The sequence below is a fragment of the Drosophila ficusphila genome, unplaced genomic scaffold (genome assembly GCF_018152265.1).
Source record: "Drosophila ficusphila isolate 14025-0441.05 unplaced genomic scaffold, ASM1815226v1 contig_791, whole genome shotgun sequence".
NCBI lineage: Eukaryota > Metazoa > Arthropoda > Insecta > Diptera > Drosophilidae > Drosophila > Drosophila ficusphila.
This window is the reverse complement of record NW_025064737.1, coordinates 11,753,319-11,777,039: the sequence shown is the minus strand read 5'-3', so window position 1 is coordinate 11,777,039 and position 23,721 is coordinate 11,753,319. Positions and strand designations below refer to the sequence as shown.

The window sequence follows — 23,721 nt, the reverse complement described above, 5'->3', positions numbered from 1 at the left end:
ACTATTATTTTTAATTGAAAAAAAAAGAAAGCAAGGCAAAAATAAAAGCCTAACAAAATCGAAAACAATGCAAAAGTATTAGTTAACTTTTGCGGTTTTAATTAAAGAAACACGATCAAAAACAAAAAAAATCATCCCGATCATTTCTCATGTGTCAGGTCTATATTACCACTTGACTTGGGTGGGGCAAATGGATAGGTGGGGTCAAATCTTTCCTGGATCGGCAACTCCCACGCCCACTTAAATGACGCTTTAATTGCAATGAAAACCAACAGAAACGCTGCTTACGGGAAACCACTTTTCGAAGAATAATGGGAAAATAATGCCTCTAATTATCATTAGTAAGTAATTTTAAAGACCTCGGGAAGAAGAACCAGCTATGACGTTCCAGAATCTTGCGAAGAGAAAACTCGCCGCCAAAAAGATACTAAAACAAAGAGATAAAGGTGAGGGAGGAACTTCCTACTCCCACAAACGATTGTCATTAGTCAGAACTGTGGCACCAGCAGCCACTAAAAAAACAAAAAAATAACCACACAGATATATAGCCGCAGTGGCACCACCAACGGCATCGAGAAAAATAGAAAGCCGTCGCGGCGAGAAAGCCAAAAAGAACTTAACACAATTTACACTCACGAACGCTTTTCCTACTTAAGCGTAAGAGCTGGAAAATTATCTGTGTGCAAGGAGATGACAACCGCAAGTGGGTGTGTGTGTGTGTCGGTGTGTGTTTGTTGCAGCTCCAATTGCGAATTATCACATAAACACACAAATGCCCACCAACCGCGAAATTCAAAACGAGCTCACGTACGCACTTCTCAAATGGAAAATATATGTTAAGTACTACGAAGCGATTTTGTTTGTATTGAACTGATTCTCGAAAGCCCACGAAAGTTGGATCAAATAACGCGGATGTATAAACATTATGTCAGCTGAAGTCGTAGGTCTTGAAAGAGAACTTAAAACACAACTTTTAAGCTTTTCTTTATATTCCACAAAGTAAAAGAAGCCGGATCTTTTGTGTACAATTAAAGGTTTTTCCCCCATCCAAGGAAAACTCTGGAGAAATCTCGGTTATGAACCGCTAATGCGCTCAATTAACCTGCACAGCTCCAATTGCAGTTGCATTAACTATCAATTTTCTCTTTCATTGTTCTGCTCTGGGCCAGTCTTACTTATAATTACAATCATTCTTGCTGGTCTCTCGACGGTCACACATGCGTAGAGATGATGCGTTGCGCTTGAGTATCTAAAAGATACACAACCCACTGCCTGGCAATTAAGAGTGTGAATTTTAAGCCATAAAACTGTTGCAACAGTTGCCCCGTTGCTTTGCCGCTGTCATTGTTGTAGTGCCTGTATCCGATCTTTTTTTGGGTGAAAGTTTTGTTCTATGAGATCTTAACATGCTGTTTTTGTTATTTGTTACAGATTTTTTTTCTCTGAATTTATTTTTGTATGTCAGTCAGCTGGGTCTGAACACAATTTCCGAGACATAATTAGCTCACTAGTGTATCTTATCATGGCGAATAGTTCACATGAGCTGGCTCAAATCAAATGAATCTACGATCTCGTAGAAAGTTCCCAATGTATCTGCAAGATAGCAGCAGCAGCAGCAGCAGGAGGAGCGAACGTTGTCTGAGCAAACATCTTAATTTCACAATAATTGCGCAAATGAAATTGAAAAGCCCCAGAGAATGCTCGATGGTTAATGGTAACCAATTTAAGAGACGGGCCCTCCGATTGCCTGCTGGCACTAAAAGAAAATACTAACGAAATTTTAAATTTAATATTTAATTAACTATATCATAAATAAGCTAATGGAATACTATAATAATTTGTAAACAGAATATTACGTATTCAGTGTGAACCCAGAAGGGAAATGGTCTAGTTTTGGCAACCACATTTTCGATTTGCTAGGTTTTTCTTTCAGTGTTCCTAACCTGAGTGACTGACTGACTCAGTGAGCGATCCGAAAGTGCAAACATTCAACACTGGTGGCACCAGCTGGACGACGATTGCCTCGCGGACAGGCGCAACCATCAGCGGATTGCAGAGTCGCGTTTGTTTCTACTTTACTTTTTTTCTGTATTTTTTTTTTGGGGCGTGCGGCGGTGGCTGGAGCACTATTTGCATGGCCTGGCACACAATAGACAGAGTGGGAGAGCAGGTGAAAAGTGTCCGACAAAGAAAACAAACCTCGGATCTGTTGAATGGCGGCTGGAACTCGTACTTGTACCACTACCACTACCACTACCATTACCATTTTCATTTCCATTGCCCGTGTACCTTTGCCCGTGCAATTTCATAATGGCGTCGTCAAGCCAAGATCGCTGACGACATTACAGTTAGCCGAGATGCATCTTGGCCCGATTGCTGGCAGCCAGCCCAACTGCCTTATTTTCGGTCTCTGGTTTTCTTTTTTTGGTTACCTGTCTGCCTGTCTGTTTGTCATGCCCTTTCCAAAAAAGGTTGTCGCTGCCTTTTAGCAGCCGTCGCGTAGATCATACATTGGGCAATTTAAAAGCAATTCGAAAACCTTTGAACTCGCATTTGGTTTTGCCAATTAAATTTGTTTATAAAATAGCATTGAACTTAATTTGAGCAAAAATTATTTTAAATTAGACCTATGAACCTATAATTTGGTTACCCTGAAACGTTTTTATTGATTTTCTTAAACTTGTATTAAACCAAATAATTTAAAAACCTTCGCTTATTGTTGTATTAACTGTTTAGTGGAATTAATTTTAAGAATTTTTAGACAAATAAAAATTTAAAAGAGTAAGAGTATTGAAATTTTCAAGATTTTCTAACTGTTTTTTTCTTGGCTAGCAATCATCTATCAAATTTTTTCTCCAGTTTTGTTGTCTGACCAAAATATGATCAATTGTTGCTATCATTTTTTTTTTGCTGCTGTTGCTATTGGTTAAGTGCTTGCTGCTGCCACAATGGTTTGAGTTGTTGTTGTATTTGTAGTTGTTGTGGGCCGATCTTTCGAACAATAAGCGAATATTGTTCGCAAATGCGAAATAATAATAATGTTCAGCAGCCAAAATTGAGCCATGTTACCGCATCGACAACCGTCGGCAGTTGTTGCTGTTGCTTTTGCTGGAGTTGCTGGTGTTGCTGCTGCCAGTTGCTGCAAGTTGCAACAATAATTGAGCGCTTGGCTTGCTTTTTGTCTTGTTTTGTAATTGCCATGCAAAAGGAAACACAAACGGACAACTTCAATGCATTTGTAATTACATTTGATTGCGACAATTATTTAAAAATAAAAACTCACAAGCCAAAATTGGCCAGTAATAAAAAATCGTGTGGTACAAAATGTAGCAGCTCCTTAAATGTGTAAGAAACAAAAAAAAAACAAATGGTATTATTAAAAACACATCATTCTCAATCTGTGAGGAGCGAATCTGAAGTTTTACTAACAATCAGAACCAAAAAAAAAAGTCAGAGTTAATTAAGATTTGGTTTTTGCTCTTGAAATGAGGTCATCATCATATCCGTAACGGCTGTCAATTTGCGTTAGCTTATGTCTGATGATGAGGTATACTATAATGCCAGCTCTCGGTGTCATAAAGTTTTTGCCATTCGGTGGCATTGGCCCAAAAGGCCCCGCTGGCAACACGCCACAAAACGGCGGTGAGGTATTATTAATTAAAAGGGAAATGCTGCCGCTGGTCAGTCGTTAAAAAGTGAGTAATAAAGGTGTTCCTTTTTTTTAACGACAATCGAATAGACATTGCAAGTCACTATTAAGATAATTAAAGCAATACGAAAAATAAAACTAAGTAATTAGTCTTAGGATCTAAGGAATGGTATTTAATTGCAAAGGTTTTACTACACTTAATGGGTAGGTTTTAAAACAAAATAAGATATATCGCTAGTTACCTTACAACTTTCAAAATGTGATTAATAAAGATTATTTTCTAAGCTCTTTGTGCGGTCTTGAGCAACCAAATTCATTGTGAATAATAAGTAAAACAATACAATATCAATTGACACGGAACCAATGGCATTTTTATATTCAAAACAAGTGACGCAGACAACTTTATAAGAAGGTCTATTTTTGCGACGGTCTATATATATTTCAGTCTAGCCGAAATGCCTAGGCGTACGTTCAATAAATGTGCCAAAAAGAAACCAAATACCAATACCAAAAATAAAAAAAATTCAAAAGTAAAACCATTGAAGAAAATGTTATTCAAATGTTTATGTGACTTTAATGACGTGACAGCGCACTTGGAACGAAACAACATTGAAATCCTATTAAATATTTATGCAGTTATGGTCGCAGCACACACACAAGTGCAAACGATTGGCACAGATACTCGCACCCTGGTATATATACATATACATCGGCCAATTGCCGGATAGTCGGCGAAATAGAGAGGGCGCTCTAAACATCCAAACATGGACACACTAGCGAACCATAACCAAAAACCAAGTTTCGGAGGTGACGCAATTTACAAATAGTTGCGAGCGCAAAAAATTTGTATTTGCACACAAAATTCTACAAATACAAATAGCAGTCGCCCGGTGGCGGTAGCTAACAGTATCTTTTAGATATACATTTGCCAAACTTAGAGGAAAGAGACGACACGGAGAGAAATTATAATGTTCATCTCAAGAATAAATGGGACCAAATTTACAATGACCTTGGCTTTTCGCGGAAGAAACAATTTCTGATATGTTTTCTAAAACATGAATTCAGTTTTGTTATACATTTTTTAGCTTATCGGGTCTCTTAACTTACTTAACCCATTTAAAATTATTTTTAATAATTCACCCTTCAACTTTTTACTTTTTGTATATTCTATAATCCACAAAATGTGGCCTTTCATATACTAGATATTTTTCTCCATGTGCGGAATAAGCTTTGTTTAGCAAAGACCTGTAAAGACAAGTAAACCTGGTCGGTCGACCGTTCGTGTGTCCGTCATCGGATTGAATCGCATCGAATCGCATTGAATTGCATGTGGCAAGGTGTAATTTACCCTTCAATCAATGCGCAGCAAATCAGTTGGCAATGTGCTGTGCGCAGGCGCACCTCGACGGATCCCCTCGGCTCGTGCCGCGCCCCTTCCCCTTCTCTTTTCGTATCAGTTGGCAGCACATTTGGGTTAACAATTGGTTAACTGTATACCGGCCATATCGGGGCTTGTGGCTATATTTTTACCCACACTAACACACACACACATGTTTTGTGTGTGCCGAATGACTAACTGGGCGCAAGGTGCTTTTTATACTCTGTTAAAAAAGCATTAAAAACTTGTGTGGAAGTCGGCGAATGCAGGAGGAAAGCCAACAACTACCAAAGATACAATTTTGTATTTATGTATACAGCATAAGTGACTAATCGCATTTCTATGAGGTAGTTTGAGCCATATTTGATAGCCACTCAATAAATATTTTAATGCTAAAAACGAGCCAACTACCAGAAAAATACCTGGTTTATGTTTGTTTGTTTCCCAAGTCACGTCCAACATAAAATTACTTCCTACGATAACCTTAACGTCTATTAATTATTTTTAATTAATAACTTAATTTTAGGTTGTTGCCAAATCCAACATGGATGATTTATTGATTTACTTTTTGGTTATTTTTACAAATAAGTTAATGAATTAATTGTTGCCGCACTTCCTCATTCACCCAGCTTTAGACCACATTTTTTACATTAACTGTTTGGCTTGTTTCAACGCAGAGTTAACCGAAAACCCGTAAAGGGGGAAAAAAATAACAACAGACAATGAGATGTTGATCATGTTGTAGTTGGCAGGTTAACAAGCAACCCGAGCAGCCTTAGGTGTGTATTTATGTTGAAAATATCTACGGCGAATTGGTGCTTCCTTAATTTACCATGTTAATTGCTCAAATTAACACGCAGATAAATCGAGAGACAAGTCAACAAACTCGGTGGTCGAGTCAACAACTCGGTTGCGCTTCAAGGCGACCGAGGAGAAAAACATTTCCTTTTGGCCAACCAGCAGCAATGATGACGGCCAAACAATGCGTCCAGTTTGGACAAACATTTGCAGCAAACCATTTTCATTCCCATTCCCCACAGCTTCCCACGTTGAGCGGCAGGTAGCCGCAAAAAACAAAAAAAAAAAAACTTGTAGAACGTGCTGGTAAAAATGGTAAAAATAGCAACGCCAGTTGCAGCAACAAATTTTCAAGTTTAAATCTAAATGTGGCAGTAAATCGTGCCCGGCCGGCAACAGAGATGAGAAGATACAGCTACATAGAGCCGAAGAGCTCCAGGAAAGCCGGGCTCGAAAGAAATTAGAAGCGTGCTGAGGGCAAACTGTCTGGGGGGATTTGGTAATCATCGTTGTAATCAGTTTTCTGAATGGGGTCACTTTGGCCGAATAATGAACCGAATTTCCACAAAATGTTTGTCACACTTTTGACATTTGCACGACTTGGTTGTCTGGAGAAAAAGAGTTACCCCAAAATAAACGAATCGGGAATGAGAATTAAGACAGCGACTGCCATTCACTGGGCACGCAAGCTCACTGATCAAAAGCCAAATAAAATGGACTTCGTCTTTCTCTCTGGGACAACGCGGCGTATGCGCAATTTGTGGGGACAAGCGTGCTTGGATTTAATTTATGTACCTTTGGTGAAATCGAGTCACTAGCTCTACAGTTTTAATGCGCAAACCAAATCCAAACTATGATTTTAAACAAGAAAACCTCTATTGATTGTGCTCTCCATTAAATCTGCAACCAAAAACATTCAAGAAATTAAAATATTGACTTTTAAACTTTGTAGTTTGGAAAGTGGGGCGCGACTTTTGACGCACTTGGCAAAGTTCACAAGTGTTCGCCGGAGTTAAGTGTCGTCAAAACGGCAAAGAGTCGAAAAAAAATAGCAAGGGAACTATAGTATCTGCGAGACGAAGAACCAACAGACCGGCATTTGGCTGGTTGTTAAATTTAAAACTTTAATGTCATGCACGAAAGAAAATGTGTGGAAAATGCAATCGCATGGCCACCACATGGCAACATATATATATATATATAGGTATATATACTATATAACACGAAATCATGAGCTTGTTGAAAGGAGGGGAAATACATACAAAAAAAAAATTAGAAAAGCGAAAAAAACGGCAGCGCGAAGCGCGAAAATATCTCAAAACAAACAGATGCAGATGCGACGAAAAGCAGGAGGAAAAGCCGAGGAAAGTGCACGTAAACAGAGATAGGCAAAAGCAGCTGAACAGAGAAGAAAAGAAACAATATTTCCGCATTCCTCGCCGCGGGCAGGCGGGCAAACATATTTGACAAAAATTCACAGCACCGCACCGATGAGATACAAACTAGTTGCTGCTACTGCTGCTGGGTAACTCGCTCGCTCTCATCTAACCCAAATTAATTTTCATTTCATTTTATTGTATTTTATTAGACGAAAATTGGCAAATCAGCAGCGGAGCGGCAAAAAGAAGTTTCGGTTCCAGCGAATCTGCAACTCGTTTCGATTGGAAAGTGTTGCCAATTTGCTCAACGACAGCGACGGAACGCCGGCAAGATGGTGACTTTAATTGTGCGCTTTATTAGCGCAATTTATGCCCCGACTTGGCTCAATGCTCCCATCGGTCCAATGCGGCTCGTGCTCTGCAGAGCACCTCACCTCACCTCAACTTGGCCTGACTCGACTCGACTCGACTCGACTCCATTTAGTTTGGCTTGATTCAACTCGACTCTTGATTATTATTTCTCAGTCATTGCAATTTCGTCTTATTTACGGCAATTACGCTCTGAATTCAATTGTTACGAAATTATGATGATTTATACACTCTGACTTCCAGAGTACGTGTGCCAGAGCGATATCCGTGAAACTTTTCAATCCACCCATGGATCTATGGCTGCCATAGCCATAGAAAGTAGAACAGGGCACCAGAGTGAGAAAAGCCGAGCGAACAATGGCAAGGCAATGACAAAAACACACAAGGCGAGCACAAAGCCAGCCGAAAATGAAAACGGAAAATAAGCAACAATCAACCAAAAGTTAAACGATAAAGATTACCCAGTATTTGATAAATCAGGGTATAGCAATTGGTTGAAAGTAATCATTTAAGCAGAATAAATAATAATAGGAAACTTGTTTATTGAAGAGTATGACTTAGAAAACGCATGCTTAAAAAATAATCAAATCACGAAACAGGGATCTTATCAACATGAAAAATATAATATATCATCAACAACATTTTTAGGACTTATAGATCTGTTAATATAGGGCAAACCTTGTAACATAAGAGTTCAGTTCAACCACATTGCTCGGTACCCAGAAGTCTTATCAAAAACACCACACACTTCAGCTTTATTTTTTACGAAAAATCACATGACAATTGCGAGCAAGTTATTATAATATTATTATACGGCTTGATTTGCAAATAAATAAAAAATAAATTGAGGTATATATAAGCCCGTATTATCGGCATTGTGCCATTTCCCAGGGGCGGGGATCCAGGGGGCCATCCATATGTATGCGAGTTGTTAAATGTGCGAAATATCACAAGTCGGAAACACAAAGACTGCGACCGACTAGGAGGCAAATGTTAAACAGTCAGGCAAAGAGTATATAACGGGGTTTCTATTTGAGTTTTTCAGGACCTCAAGGTTAAAACCCGCTTAGTTTGTATATCTTAAATGCACTCTATTATTCAGACAGCTGTGGCAAGTGCATTCGCGTTTTAAGCAAACAAAACGATATCTACGATGAGTTGGACAAATTGCGCAAATGAATGAATCAGTCTTTTGAGCGACTGTCAAAACAGAATGGAAATTTCAGAGTAAAACATCGGCTGATACGAGCAAACAAACAATTGTGTATATGAATGGCATTTGAGTTGGCATCGGATGTACTTTCTGATAAGACTTTCAATTCCAAGTGTATTTTTAAGGTGTGTTCTTAATGGTTAAAATAAGGCGAGGCGCATGCTATTTGAAATGTAAATAATACGTTATTCCGATCATAATGGTTGAGATTTATAGATCATTTTCCGATTAAATTTACGTTTTTTTTTTCGTTTTCTCTAAATTTCTTCAAAATTCGGACATACGCCGGATACCTTTGCCGAAGGGCAACCTTCTGCGTTGTGTCTCCATGTCCGAAATCCCTATCTAATCTAAGACTTCGCTGCTATGCTGAGAATTCTAAAAAGGAGGTGGTGAGTCTATAGGGGTTTTCAATATAAGTGGCCCATTAACCAAATCCTTCTAGCATCCTCCAAAGTTCCAACTGGACCGAGGACCCTTCGACTCCCAGCTGGATTACCAATCTCGTCTGCAATTTCAAGCTCCACCTTTGAGTCTCCCCCTCAGTTGCATTATATGCACCATTGGACCCTCATCCAATAGTCCGGAAGTTCTACTCAAGCTCATTCGTGCCGGGATGCGAGTTGTGCGAATGGATTTCTCTCAGTACAACCATGAGTGCCATTGCAAGACAATAGAGGCTACTCGAAAAGCCATGGAAATGTATGCAGAAGAAACGGGCTTACCCAGAACTGTGGCCATTGCATTGGACACCAAGGGTCCGGGGATTCGAACGGGAAAGTTGGCAGGTGGTACATCCGAAATCAAACTCCTACCCGGTGATAAAATTACACTGAGTACCAAAAAAGAACTGGAGGAAAAGTGCACCAAGGAGCAGATATACGTGGACTATCAGCCCTTACCTTCAGTCGTAAAACCTGGAAATCGAATCTTACTAAACGACGGATTTATCCAACTGGTGGTTAAGGAATCCAAAGCAGATGAAGTGACTTGCCAGGTGGAGACTGAAGGCAGGTTGGGTTCCCATCAAGGAGTGAATCTGCCGGGCATTCCGTTGGATCTTCCCTCCGTAACCGAACAGGATAAACTGGATCTCAAGTTCGGAGCGGAGCTGCCGGTGGACATGATCTTTGCGTCGTTCATCCGCGATGCCAATGCTCTGAAAGAGATTCGCCAGGCTCTGGGATCGACGGGTGAACACATAAAGATCATCTCCAAGATCGACAGCCAACAGGGCCTGGCCAATTTGGACTCCATTATCCGTGAATCCGATGGCATAATGGTGGCGCGCGGGAATCTGGGCAACGAAATTCCCGAGGAGCAAGTGCCCCTGGCCCAAAAATCCATCGTGGCCAAGTGCAATAGAGTGGGTAAGCCGGTGATCTGTGCCGGCCAAATGATGGAATCGATGACAACAAAGCCGCGACCTTCGCGTGCCGAAGCCTCGGATGTTGCCAATGCGATATTCGATGGTTGCGATGCCGTAATGTTGTCCAGTGAAACTTCAGAGGGTAAATATCCAGTGGAGTGTGTGCAAACTATGGCCAGGATTTGTGCCAAAGTCGAGTCGGTTTTGTGGTACGAGAATCTGCAGAGCAGTCTGAAGAGGGAAATTCGAACCTCTGCCGCTGATCACATTTCGGCGGTGACCACTGCGATTTCGGAGGCGGCAACAGTGGCTCAAGCTGGGGCAATTGTGGTGGCAAGTCCATGCCAAATGGTTTCCCAGATGATCAGTCACATGAGGCCACCGTGTCCCATTGTCATGCTCACTGGCTATCCATCCGAAGCAGCTGAATCCTCGCTCTTCCGTGGTGTTTACCCACTTCTGGTCGAAGAAATGGTTTTGGGTAGCCTGAACTTCCGACGCATTATGAATTCGGGACTAAAGCTACTGGCCAAGATGGACATCCTGGAGCCGGGACAAACGGGATCGATTGTGGTGGTTAATGCCATGTCGGCGGATAAGATCAACTTCAAATTTCTAACCATCCGTCAACAAACTGCTGCCGAGCGGGAACAGGAAGAAATATGTAGAAAGCTAGCACAAGAACAGCGGTGCAAGGAAATTGCTCTAAAGGAGTCCTGTGAAAGACTCAAGCAAGAAGAAGAAATGGCTTTAAATGAGTCCTGCGAAAAACCCAAGCAAGAAGAAGAAATTGCACTCAAGGAGTCCTGTAAAAAGCTCAATCAAGAAGAAGAAATTGCTCTAAAGGAGTCCTGTGAGCAGCTCAAGCCAGAAGAAGAGGGCCGGAAAGAAAGAAAAGCTAATGAGTGCAGGCAAGAGAATTTGGCAAAACTAGAAGAAGAAAAGGGTAAGAAATCCGAGAAAAATAAAACATCAGACGAGAGCTGTAAGAAAATTGCTCTAAAGGAGTCCTGTGAAAGACTTAAGCAAGAAGAAGAAATGGCTTTAAAGGAGTCCTGCGAAAAACCCAAGCAAGAAGAAGAAATTGCTCAAAAGGAGTCCTGTGAAAAACTCAAGCAAGAAGAAGAAATGGCTCTAAAGGAGTCCTCTGAAAAAATTAAGCAAGAAGAAGAGATTGCTCTGAAGAAGTACTGTGAAAAAATCAAGCAAAAAGAAGAAATTGCTCTAAAGGAGTCCCGTGAAAAGGTCAAGCCAGAAGAAGAGGGTCGGAAAAACAGGGAAGCTTATGAGTGCAAGCAAGAGAATTTGCCAAAAGTAGAAGAAGAAAAGGATAAGAAATCCGAGAAAGTTAAAATATCAGACAAGAGCTGCAAGAAATCGGAGGAGACTTTAAAGAACTCGAAGGCGAATTGTAAGAAATCAGAGGAGAATCTTAAAAAATCGAAGGAGAATTTAAAAAACTCAAAGAGGAATTATAAGAAATCAGAGGAGAATCATAAGAAATCCGAGGGAAGTTTTAAGAAATCAAAAAAGGAGGATCTAAAACAACAAAGCCAGAAAACAGCTGTAAAAGATTGCAGCATAGGGTTTAAACAGGAGGAAAAATTGGCTCAAGACCAGCATGGCAAGGAAAAGGATCATAAGGGGTCCTCTCAAAAACAGCAGGAGGAAGATGGACGGAAAAAAAGTGAAGCTAAGAAAAGCAGGGAAAACAAAGCTTCAAAACTAGAAGAAGAAAAGTGCAAGAAACAAGAGAAAAATTGTAAGAAATCTGAGGAGGAAGTTCTTAATCCGAAATTAGCTTCAAAAGATTCCTGCATAAGACTAAACCAGTTGGAAAAATTCATGCAAATGCGCGAGGTCGAAAAACAAATAGAACAATTGGAGAAACATGTCAAAATATTCGAGGAGAAGACAATTGCAAGTTGCAATGCTGACAAGAAAACCATTAAACAAATAGATGAACCCAAAAAATCTATCGAGTTGAAAATCGTAAACTGCAAAACACCAGAACCCGAAAGCAGCAAATCAATCAAACTTGAAAATAGCAAGTCGGTAAAACTGGAAAACTGCAATCAGCAGAGCGAATCAAATACAAATATCAATCAGGCGGAAAAGGTGTGTAGGTGTTAAATGCAAGTATGAAGATATTATTATTTTTATGTCAAGGATAGAACTATTGCCATTCTATTGATTTATCAAATACTTATGAAGGTGTGTTCAAACCATAAATCAAAAAGTATTGAAAAGTGAAGGGAGACAACAGCAGCTTAGTTTTTAATATACATAAGTAATTCCACTTAATTTTAGAAATTCATTATGCACGAATGCTATAAATATAATCATAGTTTTCTCGACTTTTTCTCGCCATACACTCCCCAAAAGCTTTCGCAATAAGAAAATGTTTCCAATTAGTTTTGCTCTCCATTTTTTCTGCTCGTTTTTTATATTTCCAGATAAAGCAATTAGCTATGAAAAGAAAACAAAAGTCAAAACAAAGCAGTGAAAATAAAACTAAAACGATAGAAAAGAAAGGCAACCAATTGGGTTGAGAACTTAATTAGCAAACGTATGGTTGAAACAACTTAGCTTCTGTGTTTTTGTTTTTCAATTTAGCTGGAAATATGAAATGGACAAAGCTTTGGCGACAAATTTCACTGAACAAACAAAAAGAGGGGGGAAAAAGGCTGAATCAAACAATAACACAAAAAAGCTTACAAAACGCAGGCAAAACAATTAAAAATGCCAACAGAGCAGTGCAAAAGTCAAACAAAGAAGCCAGAAATACACACATACTCGTACATATAGTCCCCATACAATCTTTCACAGATATGAAGCGAGTGGAAAATACAATAATAATTGCTATATAGCGAACCGCCTTTACCGGGGGAGTTAAACCGAAAAACCCGCATGGAAATGCCAGAAGTTGAATAATATAGTATACTTGTATATAAGTGGCAGAGGGGTGTGCTTTCAACCGAGTCAAGACCGTGCATAATCAATCCGAAATGAATGACACAAGTGAGTCGACCGACTAGAACTCGGGAACTCGGAGAAAAAATAATAACAGTCTCTTAAGATCTCTAAACGAAGTCCCAGCAGTTGGCTTGCATACAAATTACCGTCTTGTAACAATTAAAAATTAACCAGTAGTTAGTTACCTTCTTAATTAACAAGATAAACATAGTTGGGAGCGAAAGAGAGGGGCAGAAACTCGCCGTCTCGGTCATTTCGTAGCTTGTCTATGTAATTAGTTAAGTAAATGCAGAAGGTTACGAGAGAGGTGGGCCAAATGGGGTGGTGGAAAAGTGCAGTGCAAAAAAAATATGCAGGCAGTGATCGGGGTGGATGGGACCAGAAAATTATTCTTGACAAGCAAGGTTATTACCGGTATGCGGGTGTATTAGAGGTAGATGAACTCAAAATTAAACCTTCATTGAAAAAAATTGTGTAAATATGTATTACATTTAATATTTATGGAAATTATAGAAGGAAATAAATAGATACACATACATATGAATAAACATAGTTCTTAAGTGAATCATAAAATCTTTTTTTGCGTAAGCCATGACATTTTACAATCTGGTTTATTAAAATAAGTATTTATAAATATCGCTGACACATTGAAAATGTAATCAAAGTATTTTGAAGGAAATTTCGTAGGCCAATGACACTTAAAGTAGTTTTACTTCCCTTGTTAATTTTTATTAACCTTATAGTAACACCATGTCTAACGATTAAAATCATTGCACCAAACCAAATCGAAACACTCGCCATCAAAGCAACTGGTTTTTTAACTTCTAACAAGATTTGCCATTAAAGCCTCTTAAAAAGAATGCCAAACTGAAACTTAGTTCAAATTAAGCAAGACATATATAAAACACTTATCGCCGCATCAAAACGATCGGTTATAAAATCTGCTTCAAAGTGATTTCAACTTCCGCTAGTCGTTTGCCAGAACTGACTTGTAAGAAACTCAATTTATCAAGGCGTATTTGGGTTAAACGAACTATATAGGCTTTAAGATACGCACCATTTATCTAGTTAAATCTCATTTAAAACGGGTCTCGGCTAGAATGTGAAAATCGCTGTACAGCATGCCTGTTGGTTGGTTGTCCGAAAACAAGAATTGATTAATCCAAATGAAAGCGTTGCGTCGACTAAGTGGGTTTATTTAGGTTTAATTTACTGATATTTTCGACTTTGGAATGATTTGATTTGATTTCTCTGATATGGTCACAAGTCACTTGTTTCTTTCTTTTTTTTTCTTTGCCTTTTTGCCAACACACGGAGATAAATATTTTTCGCTTTTGCTGTAGGGGACTTTCGGGTTGTTGCGTTTAAAATTTCACTTTTAGTGCCGGGGTTTCGTAATACCTGACACAAAAACTAGATATCTTTTATCGATTTATTTAGTATGCAAAAACAGCCGATCTCTGGGTTTTTTTCTTATACTTTTGTTGTGTGAATGGCTCGAAAATTATTCGAAATCAAAAAAGTAGAACGCGATCGAAGCGCGTCTTCGCAGCACACAGATACAATTCACCGACACTTTAGCACTCGCGATGAGAATAATGATTGTGAAGTGATTCAGCTCCCGAGATCAGATGACGCAGAATCTGCTCTTTGTTTTGGGCCCTTGAACACTGTCGCCTTTATGTGTGTATGTGTGTGTATATATTTGCTTACAAAATATTGTAACACGTGTGCTTTGCTAGGCAGAAGATTATGCGTGTATCTTGCAAATACAATTCCAGTACTAGATACGACGAAAAAAATTAACCAACAAAGCGTTATCGCGTTGTACGCGGCTCTGCAATTGTTTGACAACTAAAGGAAAATAAGCCGAGCGAGAGTCCAACAGCTGCGAGTTTAGCTGAATAAGATACACTTACAGAGAGCGAAAAACCAGGGAGAAACCTGCCGAGCCAGAGAGAATCGAGTGAAACTCGCTAGCGGCTAACTGCTAGCCCTCGCAGCTGCTAGCTCTTGATTGGCGTGACTCATGTGAGCGATGAGTGGAAAAAGCCAAAGAAACTTCATTTGTTTTTACAGATACTGGAGTTTTTATATAAAATTTCAAACATTATATAATATTCCTTTAAAAATTTAATATTTTTTATATATTCGATAACTTATTAATAATATTTCTGTGGAAAGCTAAACCTTTTCCTGTTTAGTATAATTTTGAGTGAGTTTTTTCATTCAGCCAGCTGAATAAAGAGTGTCCAGAAATGGAGAGTGAGCAACACTTACGCACAAAGAGTTTCGGAATACTTAAGAGCATTATCCCATATCAATGCACAACCTCCAACAGCTGCATCATCTTTCGGGTTTTTATTTTCGAGGATCCTATCATCGCAAAGGTTATTTTTCTTCCAGACACACGCTTGTTTTTATTTGTTTACGCACGCTGTTTGTTCGGTGCGTTTAATTTCTAGGTAAACAATCGCCACTTAGGGCGCCCGCTTAGATGTAATCAATTACAGATAATTAAGACAGAACTCCGCGAGGAGCACAAAAGAAATAAAGAAATCAAAAGAATGCAAGCGTGTAAAGTGTGGCAAAGGGTAATGCACTGGGCCAAAGACACATTGAGCCAGACGGCAGCAACATCGGACAAGTTAGCATGAAAATCGAATACTTCGACTAAGAGATACCCGGTAATAAGATCATAGAACATTGATTCTACTAGGAAAGAGTTTGTTTTATTAATATATGAAGTATATACCATTTTTTTTTATTGGGAAACATGATAGAAAATAAAATTTATTTTTACAAAATAATAAAGATTAAGCTGTATCGAAATCAATAGGTTTTAATCTTTTAAACTTATCCAACCATTCTAATTTAAATTTTAAGGATTATAAGATACAGGAATCTATAGTGTATTCTGATATTTGTTCCCAAATCCCTTACAGATTTATAGTTATACTTATCTCCCACAATACTAGTACACCCCTTAAACTACAAATACCGGGTATAACAACCGAGCAACTCATTAGTTTTTATTATGGTTGTTGCCATTGGTGTTGATGTTGCAGTGCCATATGAAGGAGAGGAAAAACCGCCATGGACAAGTACAGTAAAAGACCAAAGCGGGGAGACAGCGCTCGAGTGACCCACTGTCCAAGTGGACGGCCTTTCTTATCTATCCATCTCCACCACCACCCCCTTTCCCTTCCCCCCGCCGGCTTAATTACACGCCAAGGAGTCGAGTCAGAAGCACCAGTCCAATACACAAAACTCATATCAAAGAGAATAGTATAGTATAGAATGGTATAGTATAGCGAGTAGAAGACACTCCACCTCCGTTGGGGTGCGAGTGGGACACATGAAGGGCACAACACACCAACCTACCAACAGCAAGAACCAACAACAACACAAAGTTGCCATGGCACCACCGCAAAAGGTTTAATCAATGACCCGCTAGCTCTCTCGGAAAGGAAAACAACTTGAGTTTGAGTTGGTTATTTATGGAAATTGATAAGACAAATCGTACTGCTAAACCATTGGTTTTACGACCTTTCCATTCCATACACATTTTAAGTGCCTCCCCATGGCTACCAATATGAAATATCACAGCAATCCCAAGTTATATCTTCACACATGTATCTTTTTATGAACAGAGATAATAGATATGTGTGGTATTTTTGATAAATTCATGGTGACTATAAAATGTGTTGAGAGATTTCACTGGGATCATTTATCAGCGAAATAATAAGCCAACTGAGATATAAATTTGATCACAGTGGAAACTCTATGCCGAAATTCAGCCTACGAAAATTATATTAATTTTTGTAAAATATATATAATATAATTCTTGTTGATGTTTTGTTTTGAAATTCGTTTATATAGCATTTTAAAAACAAACAAAAATCATTTATCTCTGAATTACTAAGTATTTCTGAAAATTTGCACAATCATAGATTAAGGTTTTCACCTCAATTATTAAATTGGTCCGGCGTTTTTGCGTGTTGGTGTCATAAGTTGATAACAGCTATAGAGAGCAACTTGAATTATTGTTATCAATTTGGCATGTTCAGGTGTGAGAACCCCCTATAAAAGCATTTCAGCTCGCCCGGACTCAATTCAGTTTGCTAACGTTAGCTGACTGAGAAGTATTAAACGGTTTTCCGGCCCTCAATAAATAATTAATCTCAAAGGTGAGAAAGAAGAGAGAGTTTAATTTTGATGTGCAATTACATACCGAAACGCTAGCTGTTTATTATTATATTCTTTGCATAGCAACTTAATTGCATTGTAATACGTTTCGCTAATTGTTGATTTAATTATCAGGTTTTTGAGTGAATGGAAAATTAAAAATGTAATTATAATATTCTCCATTTTAGATGTCGTACAAGGTTGAAGCTCTTCCCGATTCCTATGCCGATTTGGGCGAGGGACCCCACTGGGATGTGGATCGCCAGAGTCTTTACTACGTGGATCTGGAATCGGCTGGCATTAATCGCTTCGATTTCAAGCAGAACAAGGTGTACAAGGCGAAAATCCAGGGCGAGGAGTTTGCCTCCTTTATTCTCCCTGTGGAAAACAAACCCCAGGAGTTTGCTGTGGGTTGCGGACGTCGCACTGTGGTTGTCCAGTGGGATGGAGTCTCCCCTACGGCCAAGGTCGTTCGCACCCTGTTCGAAGTGCAGCCGGACCAGACGGACAACCGCATCAACGATGCCAAAACCGATCCCAATGGACGGTTCTACGGCGGCACCATGGCCACATCCGGCGACATCTTCACCCAGTGGAAGGGTGAACTCTACAGCTGGCAGGCCGGCGGAAAGCCAACGCTTCTTCGCACCAAAGTGGGCATCTCCAATGGTCTGGCCTGGGATGTCAAGGCCAAGAAGTTCTACTTCATCGACACGAACAACCATGAAGTTGTGGGCTATGACTACAATCAAGCCACCGGCGCCGTGAGCAACCCAAAGGTCATCTTCGATCTGAGGAAAATCCGCCCCGAGGGACCATTATTCCCCGATGGCATGACCGTCGATACGGAGGGCAATATCTATGTGGCCACCTTCAACGGCGGTACCGTCTTCAAGGTCAACCCAAGGTGAGTTTTTAATTTTGCAGTAAAGATCTTTAATTAACAATCATTTCCCTAACTCAAAGCACCGGCAAAATCCTGCTGGAGATCAAAATTCCCACCACTCAAATCACCTCGGTGGCCTTCGGTGGTCCCAACTTGGACATTCTCTATGTGACGACCGCCAACAAGTTCGACCAGCCAAAACCAGCTGGCACCACCTACCAGGTCACCGGTCTCAATGCCAAGGGTTACCCCGGCGTCAACTTGAAGATCTAAATTATAGAGTACTTGTACAATAGAATTTAATTAACTGAGAAAGTGTTTACTTGTATATTAAAGGGATACTGTTAAAATTGTTGTTTTTATTTTATATTCATTCATTTTCAAACGAGTTCCTTTAAAAGTTCTTCTCTTTCCTAGGCATAAAGCTGATAAAAAGCAGTTAAGAAATTTCCAATAACGTGTTTGAAGTTTAATCTTAAAAATAGCCAAAACAAATTCTTAATTATGAAAAATCTTTTTTTGCCCTTGGGAGGTGTGAAACAATTTTCTAGCTCCAATGAGATAAGTGAGAACCACTTCAGAAAATCAATGATTTGTTATGAAATTGATAGGAAGCTACGCCCTTGGATTTATTTTGTAGGGCAAATGTTTTGATTAAACTGAAATTGCAGTGTTTTTGTTATAAGCATCTAGTGAAGTGCCCTCCAGTGACAGATTACTACTTAATTGGGCAAACAGATACCAGGAGATAAGTAAAACGGTTTTGGGGGCTCGTATTTCGTTGTTTGTGGATACATATTTGTTTTCCTATGGAAGATTTTAGGTGCCAAATCTAATCTTGATGAAAATACAATTCATATAGCCACATATATTTTTGCAAATCTTGTTTGCATTTTTTAAGATATCTAAATTACCCGTTATTAAATGGAAAAAGTATGCATAACTTCCAATACAATAAGCAAATGTCTCGCCAAATCAAAGCATTTTCAATAAATACCAATCAATTGCATGACATACACTTTGTCCCAATAAATAAAAAATGTAAGGCAATTGAAAGGGGGCAAAATATTGATTGTGAGTGAAATGTAAACCGTGGCAAGAAAAAAGTTGTGGGAATCGAGGAAGTCCCAGGGGCAAGTCCAATCAAAAATATATTTCCAGAGAATCGAAAATGAAGAGCGTGTGGAGATGAGATCGTTTCGACAATTGTTTGCGCTGCACCCAAAACAACTGTCTCACAATATATGGGTAATAAAAGATACATTTATCCAGATACAGATACAGTATCCATATGCGCATTGTTTGACAACACAGTCAGAATGCCACACAGACCGATACAGATCCAGACGACGGGCACATATGGCAGCAATAAACATAAAGCCAGACAAGAGATGGGGCCACAAACTGAAAACTGGGGACTGGAACCTGCCACTTAAACCGCAATCAGAAACAAAATTGATTTAAATTTGAAAATGTAAACAACACCCGACATGGAGGGCGGGAAAAAAAGGGGCTGATCTAACAGCAATGCAGCGTAATTGTATTATAACAACGGAGGCTGAAACCTCCAGTTCATGACCGACAATGGTCACAGTGTGCCCCAAAAATAAATGGCTATTTAATGCCTTATTCACAGTTTTTGGGCATTAACTTAAATATAAAGCCTGGGTTTTTTCCAACGTATGTATTAGAAAAATGTATTATTTTAAAGAGTACCTTAACCTCACGAGAACTTTATGCAAGCTGTCACTAAGTTGCATGATCCACTGTAGCACGAAAATATCGCCCACAAACATTCCTATCATATCACATTCGACTGTGCCACACCCACTGGACACTTTTTGGGAAACCCACGCTAGAAAGCGGTCCAAACCAGTGAAAAGTGTCAAACGATCTGATCGTCAAATTTAAAAAGAAAGCATGAAAAAGATGAAAAGGTAATATTAAAAATGCAAATAGATTCTCAACATAATTGAATAATAAATGTAATAGTGGGAGAAGGTAATAAAAAGGTTTACTAGATATTACAACTATATAAAAAACGCAAATGTTGTGACCAGTTTTTATGGGGCTAAAAGAATATCAACATCATATCGTGTAATCTATTGAATATGTGACAAAAATGCTAAACATGTGTTACATGGTAGTTTTACCATTATTGCTTATGTAATGGGTTTTGTAACTTTTATAGATTTTCAGGAAATAAATAAACAATAGAAAGCAATAAATTGCTTTGAGAAAAGTTGAACATGGTTAAATGCCGGCAAGCATGAAAAATAAATAATTACAATGATTTCCAGAAAAATCGTGCCTTAGATAAAATTGAAATGAAGTCCCTGCCATTTGGGAACCCTTGATTAACAGATAATTACAGCATTTTACATGGATTACGGAAATAAACAATAGGATGTATCTGGGTATTGCTCCCGATTTTTCAGCCAGAAAAAAAATGTGAATAGCTACGAAAATTCCGAGGCGGGGCGGCGAAAATAGTGGCAAACATTTTTCGGGAGCTTTACTGCCTTTTGTTGTCTGCCTTTTTGCCCGTCCGTTAATGAAGCTTATGAGCAGCGGCGCACAAGTCGCAACTCACTGAACTGCAACAAAAATAACAACCACAGGCACAAGTGAAGCGTTGCAGTGCGCGAAAGAGAGGGAAGATTGCGGCAAAAAGAGAGAACGAACCACAAGCGGGCGGCAACAAAAGGAGAGCGCTTCGCCAGTCAATGGCTGCACCTGTAACCACCTGCCCATACCGCCCAGCCCTCCCCCTTCCCGGCCGCCTGAACCCCTCACTTTCCTCCCCCTGCTCCCCACTGAAAATGAGACAAAGCACAGTTACGCTCGGCTTTGGCGGTTGGCTCATTAATGTCTGACACGTTTGAGCGATCACCGCACTGCAGAAACTCGAAAAAGATACAGAAACATGCCCAAAACAAGAAAGGAAGCTAGCTTCGGCAAGCCGAAGCTTATATACCCTTGCAGTCATCAAATATGTCGAACAAAACGCATAAAGGCTAGACAACATCGAAGCTAAGACGATTTTTCTATTCATTTCCCATTTTTTTGACTATAGATCATATGGGAGCTATACGATATAGTTGTCCGATTTTGATCAAATTTAACTCGTAATTCAAGAGTCGTAAGAACACTCTATATTCCAAAAATCATACTTTTCTGATGAAAAACAACGATGTTATCAATTTATTTCCATTAATTCTATATATAATTTTCGATCTCTCCTATGGCAGCTATATGATAGAGTTATCCGATTTTGATCAAATTTAATCCGAAATTTAATAACAGTTAGAAAACGCCATCTTGAAGAATTCAAGTCGATCTGATGAAAAACAACAGAGTGAGAATTTTTTATTTCATTCTCTTGTATTGGAGCTATCCGATATAGTCGGCCGATCCGGCTCGTTCCGACTTATATACTGCGTGCAACAACTACACAACTTTTGGGAAAGTTTCAGCTCGATAGCTTTAAAACTGAGAGACTAGTTTGCGCGGAAACGGACAGACGGACAGACGGACAGACGGACAGACGGACAGACGGACAGACGGACAGACGGACAGACGTACATACATATTTCGATTCTGCTCGTGATGCTGATCAAGAATATATATACTTTATGGGGTCTGAGGTGCCTCCTTCACTGCGTTGCAAACTTCTGACTGAAATTATAATACCCTTTTGCTCTGCAAGGGTATAAAAACCAAAAAAAAAAAAAAAAAAATAAAACGCAGTGTAAACAATATTTTAAGCCCCCTTTTGATTAACATTAAAAACGCATTTCCAATGGAGATCTGATTCTGCATGCACCGATTTCCGGGTGGAACAAAGGGGCAGAGAGGATGGAAGCTTTAGTGCGGAAGCCAAGCAGAACTTTAAATGTTAAATACAGTAGTTATTAACCGCCACAAAAAAACAAAAAAAAAACCAAAGCCAATAACAAGTACATATGTACATCAAAAATTTATATGGCATAAAGAAAATGGAGATATCTGCAGCAACTTTAAAATTAAAATATTCTAAAAGTAAAACTAACTAAATTTCTAGTTTTATTTAGAATTTTGCAATCCACACTTCGTGGTCTTTTAAACCGGGTGCTGACTGTTAAAATATGTATTGGGTGGGAATTATAAATTCAGATATGGCACGACCCAAGCTGCAAGTGCAGCGGAAGTGATCCATTACGCAAGTTCAGAACGGAAAGAGTGGGTGCTGCTCACAAAAAAGAGATGGAGACAGTAAGGTAGAAATTAAAACATTTAGGGGTATTATTATTTTGACAAAGAACCATGACCTTTCTAAAACTATGCAACCTTGTGGTTTAATTAAACTATCTATGCATCTTTTAGTTTGGAAACATATTTTTTTTCTGGTTTTAACCTAGTACTCGTGGCTACTTTTTTTTTTGCAAAGGACAATTCTTTCTTTAAGATTTGAAGGGGGCTCTAACGAGTCTTGAAATTGTATGGTTCTTAAGTTCCCCAATTTTCGGGCAACGAACTTACCTTCTGGCTAAAAGCGGCTGCCTCCTTGGCCACGCCCACCCCATCCGCGGAGTGGGCGTGCGTCGATGGGGAGGTCGCGTAAACGAAAAGCGGTAGCGAGCTAAAGTTCCGTTTATCCTGAAAGCGGCGACTGAAGAATAACGGTTTGTGGCATCCCGCTGCAGCGGCTAATATTGTTGTTGTTGTTTTTGTTTTGCTAGACGCTGCCGCCGCCGCTGGTTCTTCTTCCCGGTGCTTTGTTGTTGTTGTGGCTGCTGCATTCGCTAATGTTGTTATTGTTGTTGTAGTTGGGGTCGCCATTGGCGTATCGCAATTTTCTTGTATTATTACTGCTTCTTCTTCTTCGCAACTATTTGTTGTTGCTATTTTTGTTGTTGGCATGACTACTACTACTACTATAAATCAAATATAAATATATCGACGGAGGCGGTGGCGGTGCTGTGGGCGTGTCCCTGCAGCTGCTGGCGTCCTTTATTGTTGTTATTGTTGTTTTTTAAGGCCTTTGCATTATCCTCCTCCATTTTTTTGTCGGTAGAATTCCGCGGAATACACCGCTGGCCGAAGATCTAGTAGCACTTGCACATTGTCGCGTTAATTTTGGCTTTATTCGTTTTGTTTTTCAAGCGAAAAAAATAAGTGTAAATTCTTGGCCGCACAATTGTGTGAGTTGTGTGTAAAAATGCACAAAAAACGCACGAAGCTGATTGCGGGGGTGAGAGCAAGACGGCGATACACGAACGAGTCAAGGGGCACAAAGTAATACCAAAAAATCAAAGAAAACACTTGCACAATCCTATTTCCGCCCAAATCAGGGCAGTAAAGCCACTAATATTAAGTATATTACTTAATTAACAAGCACTTTTTGTTTAAAATATTTTGCAGACAATGGTAGTGTGCCCGTGGTAAGCAAAGCCAATATGAAATACCAAAAAAAATACCTCCCGTCAACCGATATATCGATACTACACATCGATAAGTTGTCAGAGTTGATACGA

General features: G+C 39.3%; 2 protein-coding genes across 7 annotated transcripts in view; one reads left to right on the top strand and one right to left on the bottom strand.

The window, feature by feature from the left end:
- LOC108098808 (serine-rich adhesin for platelets) overlaps positions 1-23,648 on the bottom strand; it is a 57,837-nt gene extending 34,189 nt beyond the window's left edge. For 3 of the 5 annotated variants that reach the window (XM_017201949.2, XM_017201950.2, XM_017201955.2), the window contains exon 1: positions 22,727-23,648. In XM_017201949.2, coding sequence (XP_017057438.1) covers positions 22,727-23,107 — 381 coding nt within the window. In that variant the 5' untranslated portion in view covers positions 23,108-23,648. Of the gene's footprint in view, positions 1-14,188; positions 14,991-22,726 lie in introns of those variants that run through there. The other 2 variants (XM_017201952.2, XM_017201951.2) reach the window with 2 other exon arrangements.
- LOC108098809 (regucalcin) lies at positions 9,005-18,555 on the top strand. Of its 2 annotated transcripts, XM_017201956.2 has the most exons (4): positions 9,005-9,178; positions 9,232-12,273; positions 17,508-18,226; positions 18,286-18,555. In XM_017201956.2, the coding sequence occupies exons 2-4, from the start codon at positions 9,403-9,405 to the stop codon at positions 18,476-18,478; spliced, it is 3,783 nt and encodes a 1,260-aa protein (XP_017057445.1). In that variant the 5' UTR covers positions 9,005-9,178; positions 9,232-9,402; the 3' UTR covers positions 18,479-18,555. The 2 variants fall into 2 exon arrangements, with proteins under 2 accessions (XP_017057445.1, XP_017057446.1); XM_017201957.2 differs by lacking the exons at positions 9,005-9,178; positions 9,232-12,273 and adding an exon at positions 17,260-17,321.
- Positions 23,649-23,721: the final 73 nt, after the last annotated feature.

Bases quoted from the DNA above. Each gene is read 5' to 3' on its own strand.
- LOC108098809 (XM_017201956.2), top strand. From the start codon at position 9,403: ATGCGAGTTGTGCGAATGGATTTCTCTCAGTACAACCATGAGTGCCAT. The intron at 12,274-17,507 runs GTGTGTAGGTGT...TCTCCATTTTAG, and splicing joins ATATCAATCAGGCGGAAAAG to ATGTCGTACAAGGTTGAAGC. The intron at 18,227-18,285 runs GTGAGTTTTTAA...CCTAACTCAAAG, and splicing joins GTCTTCAAGGTCAACCCAAG to CACCGGCAAAATCCTGCTGG.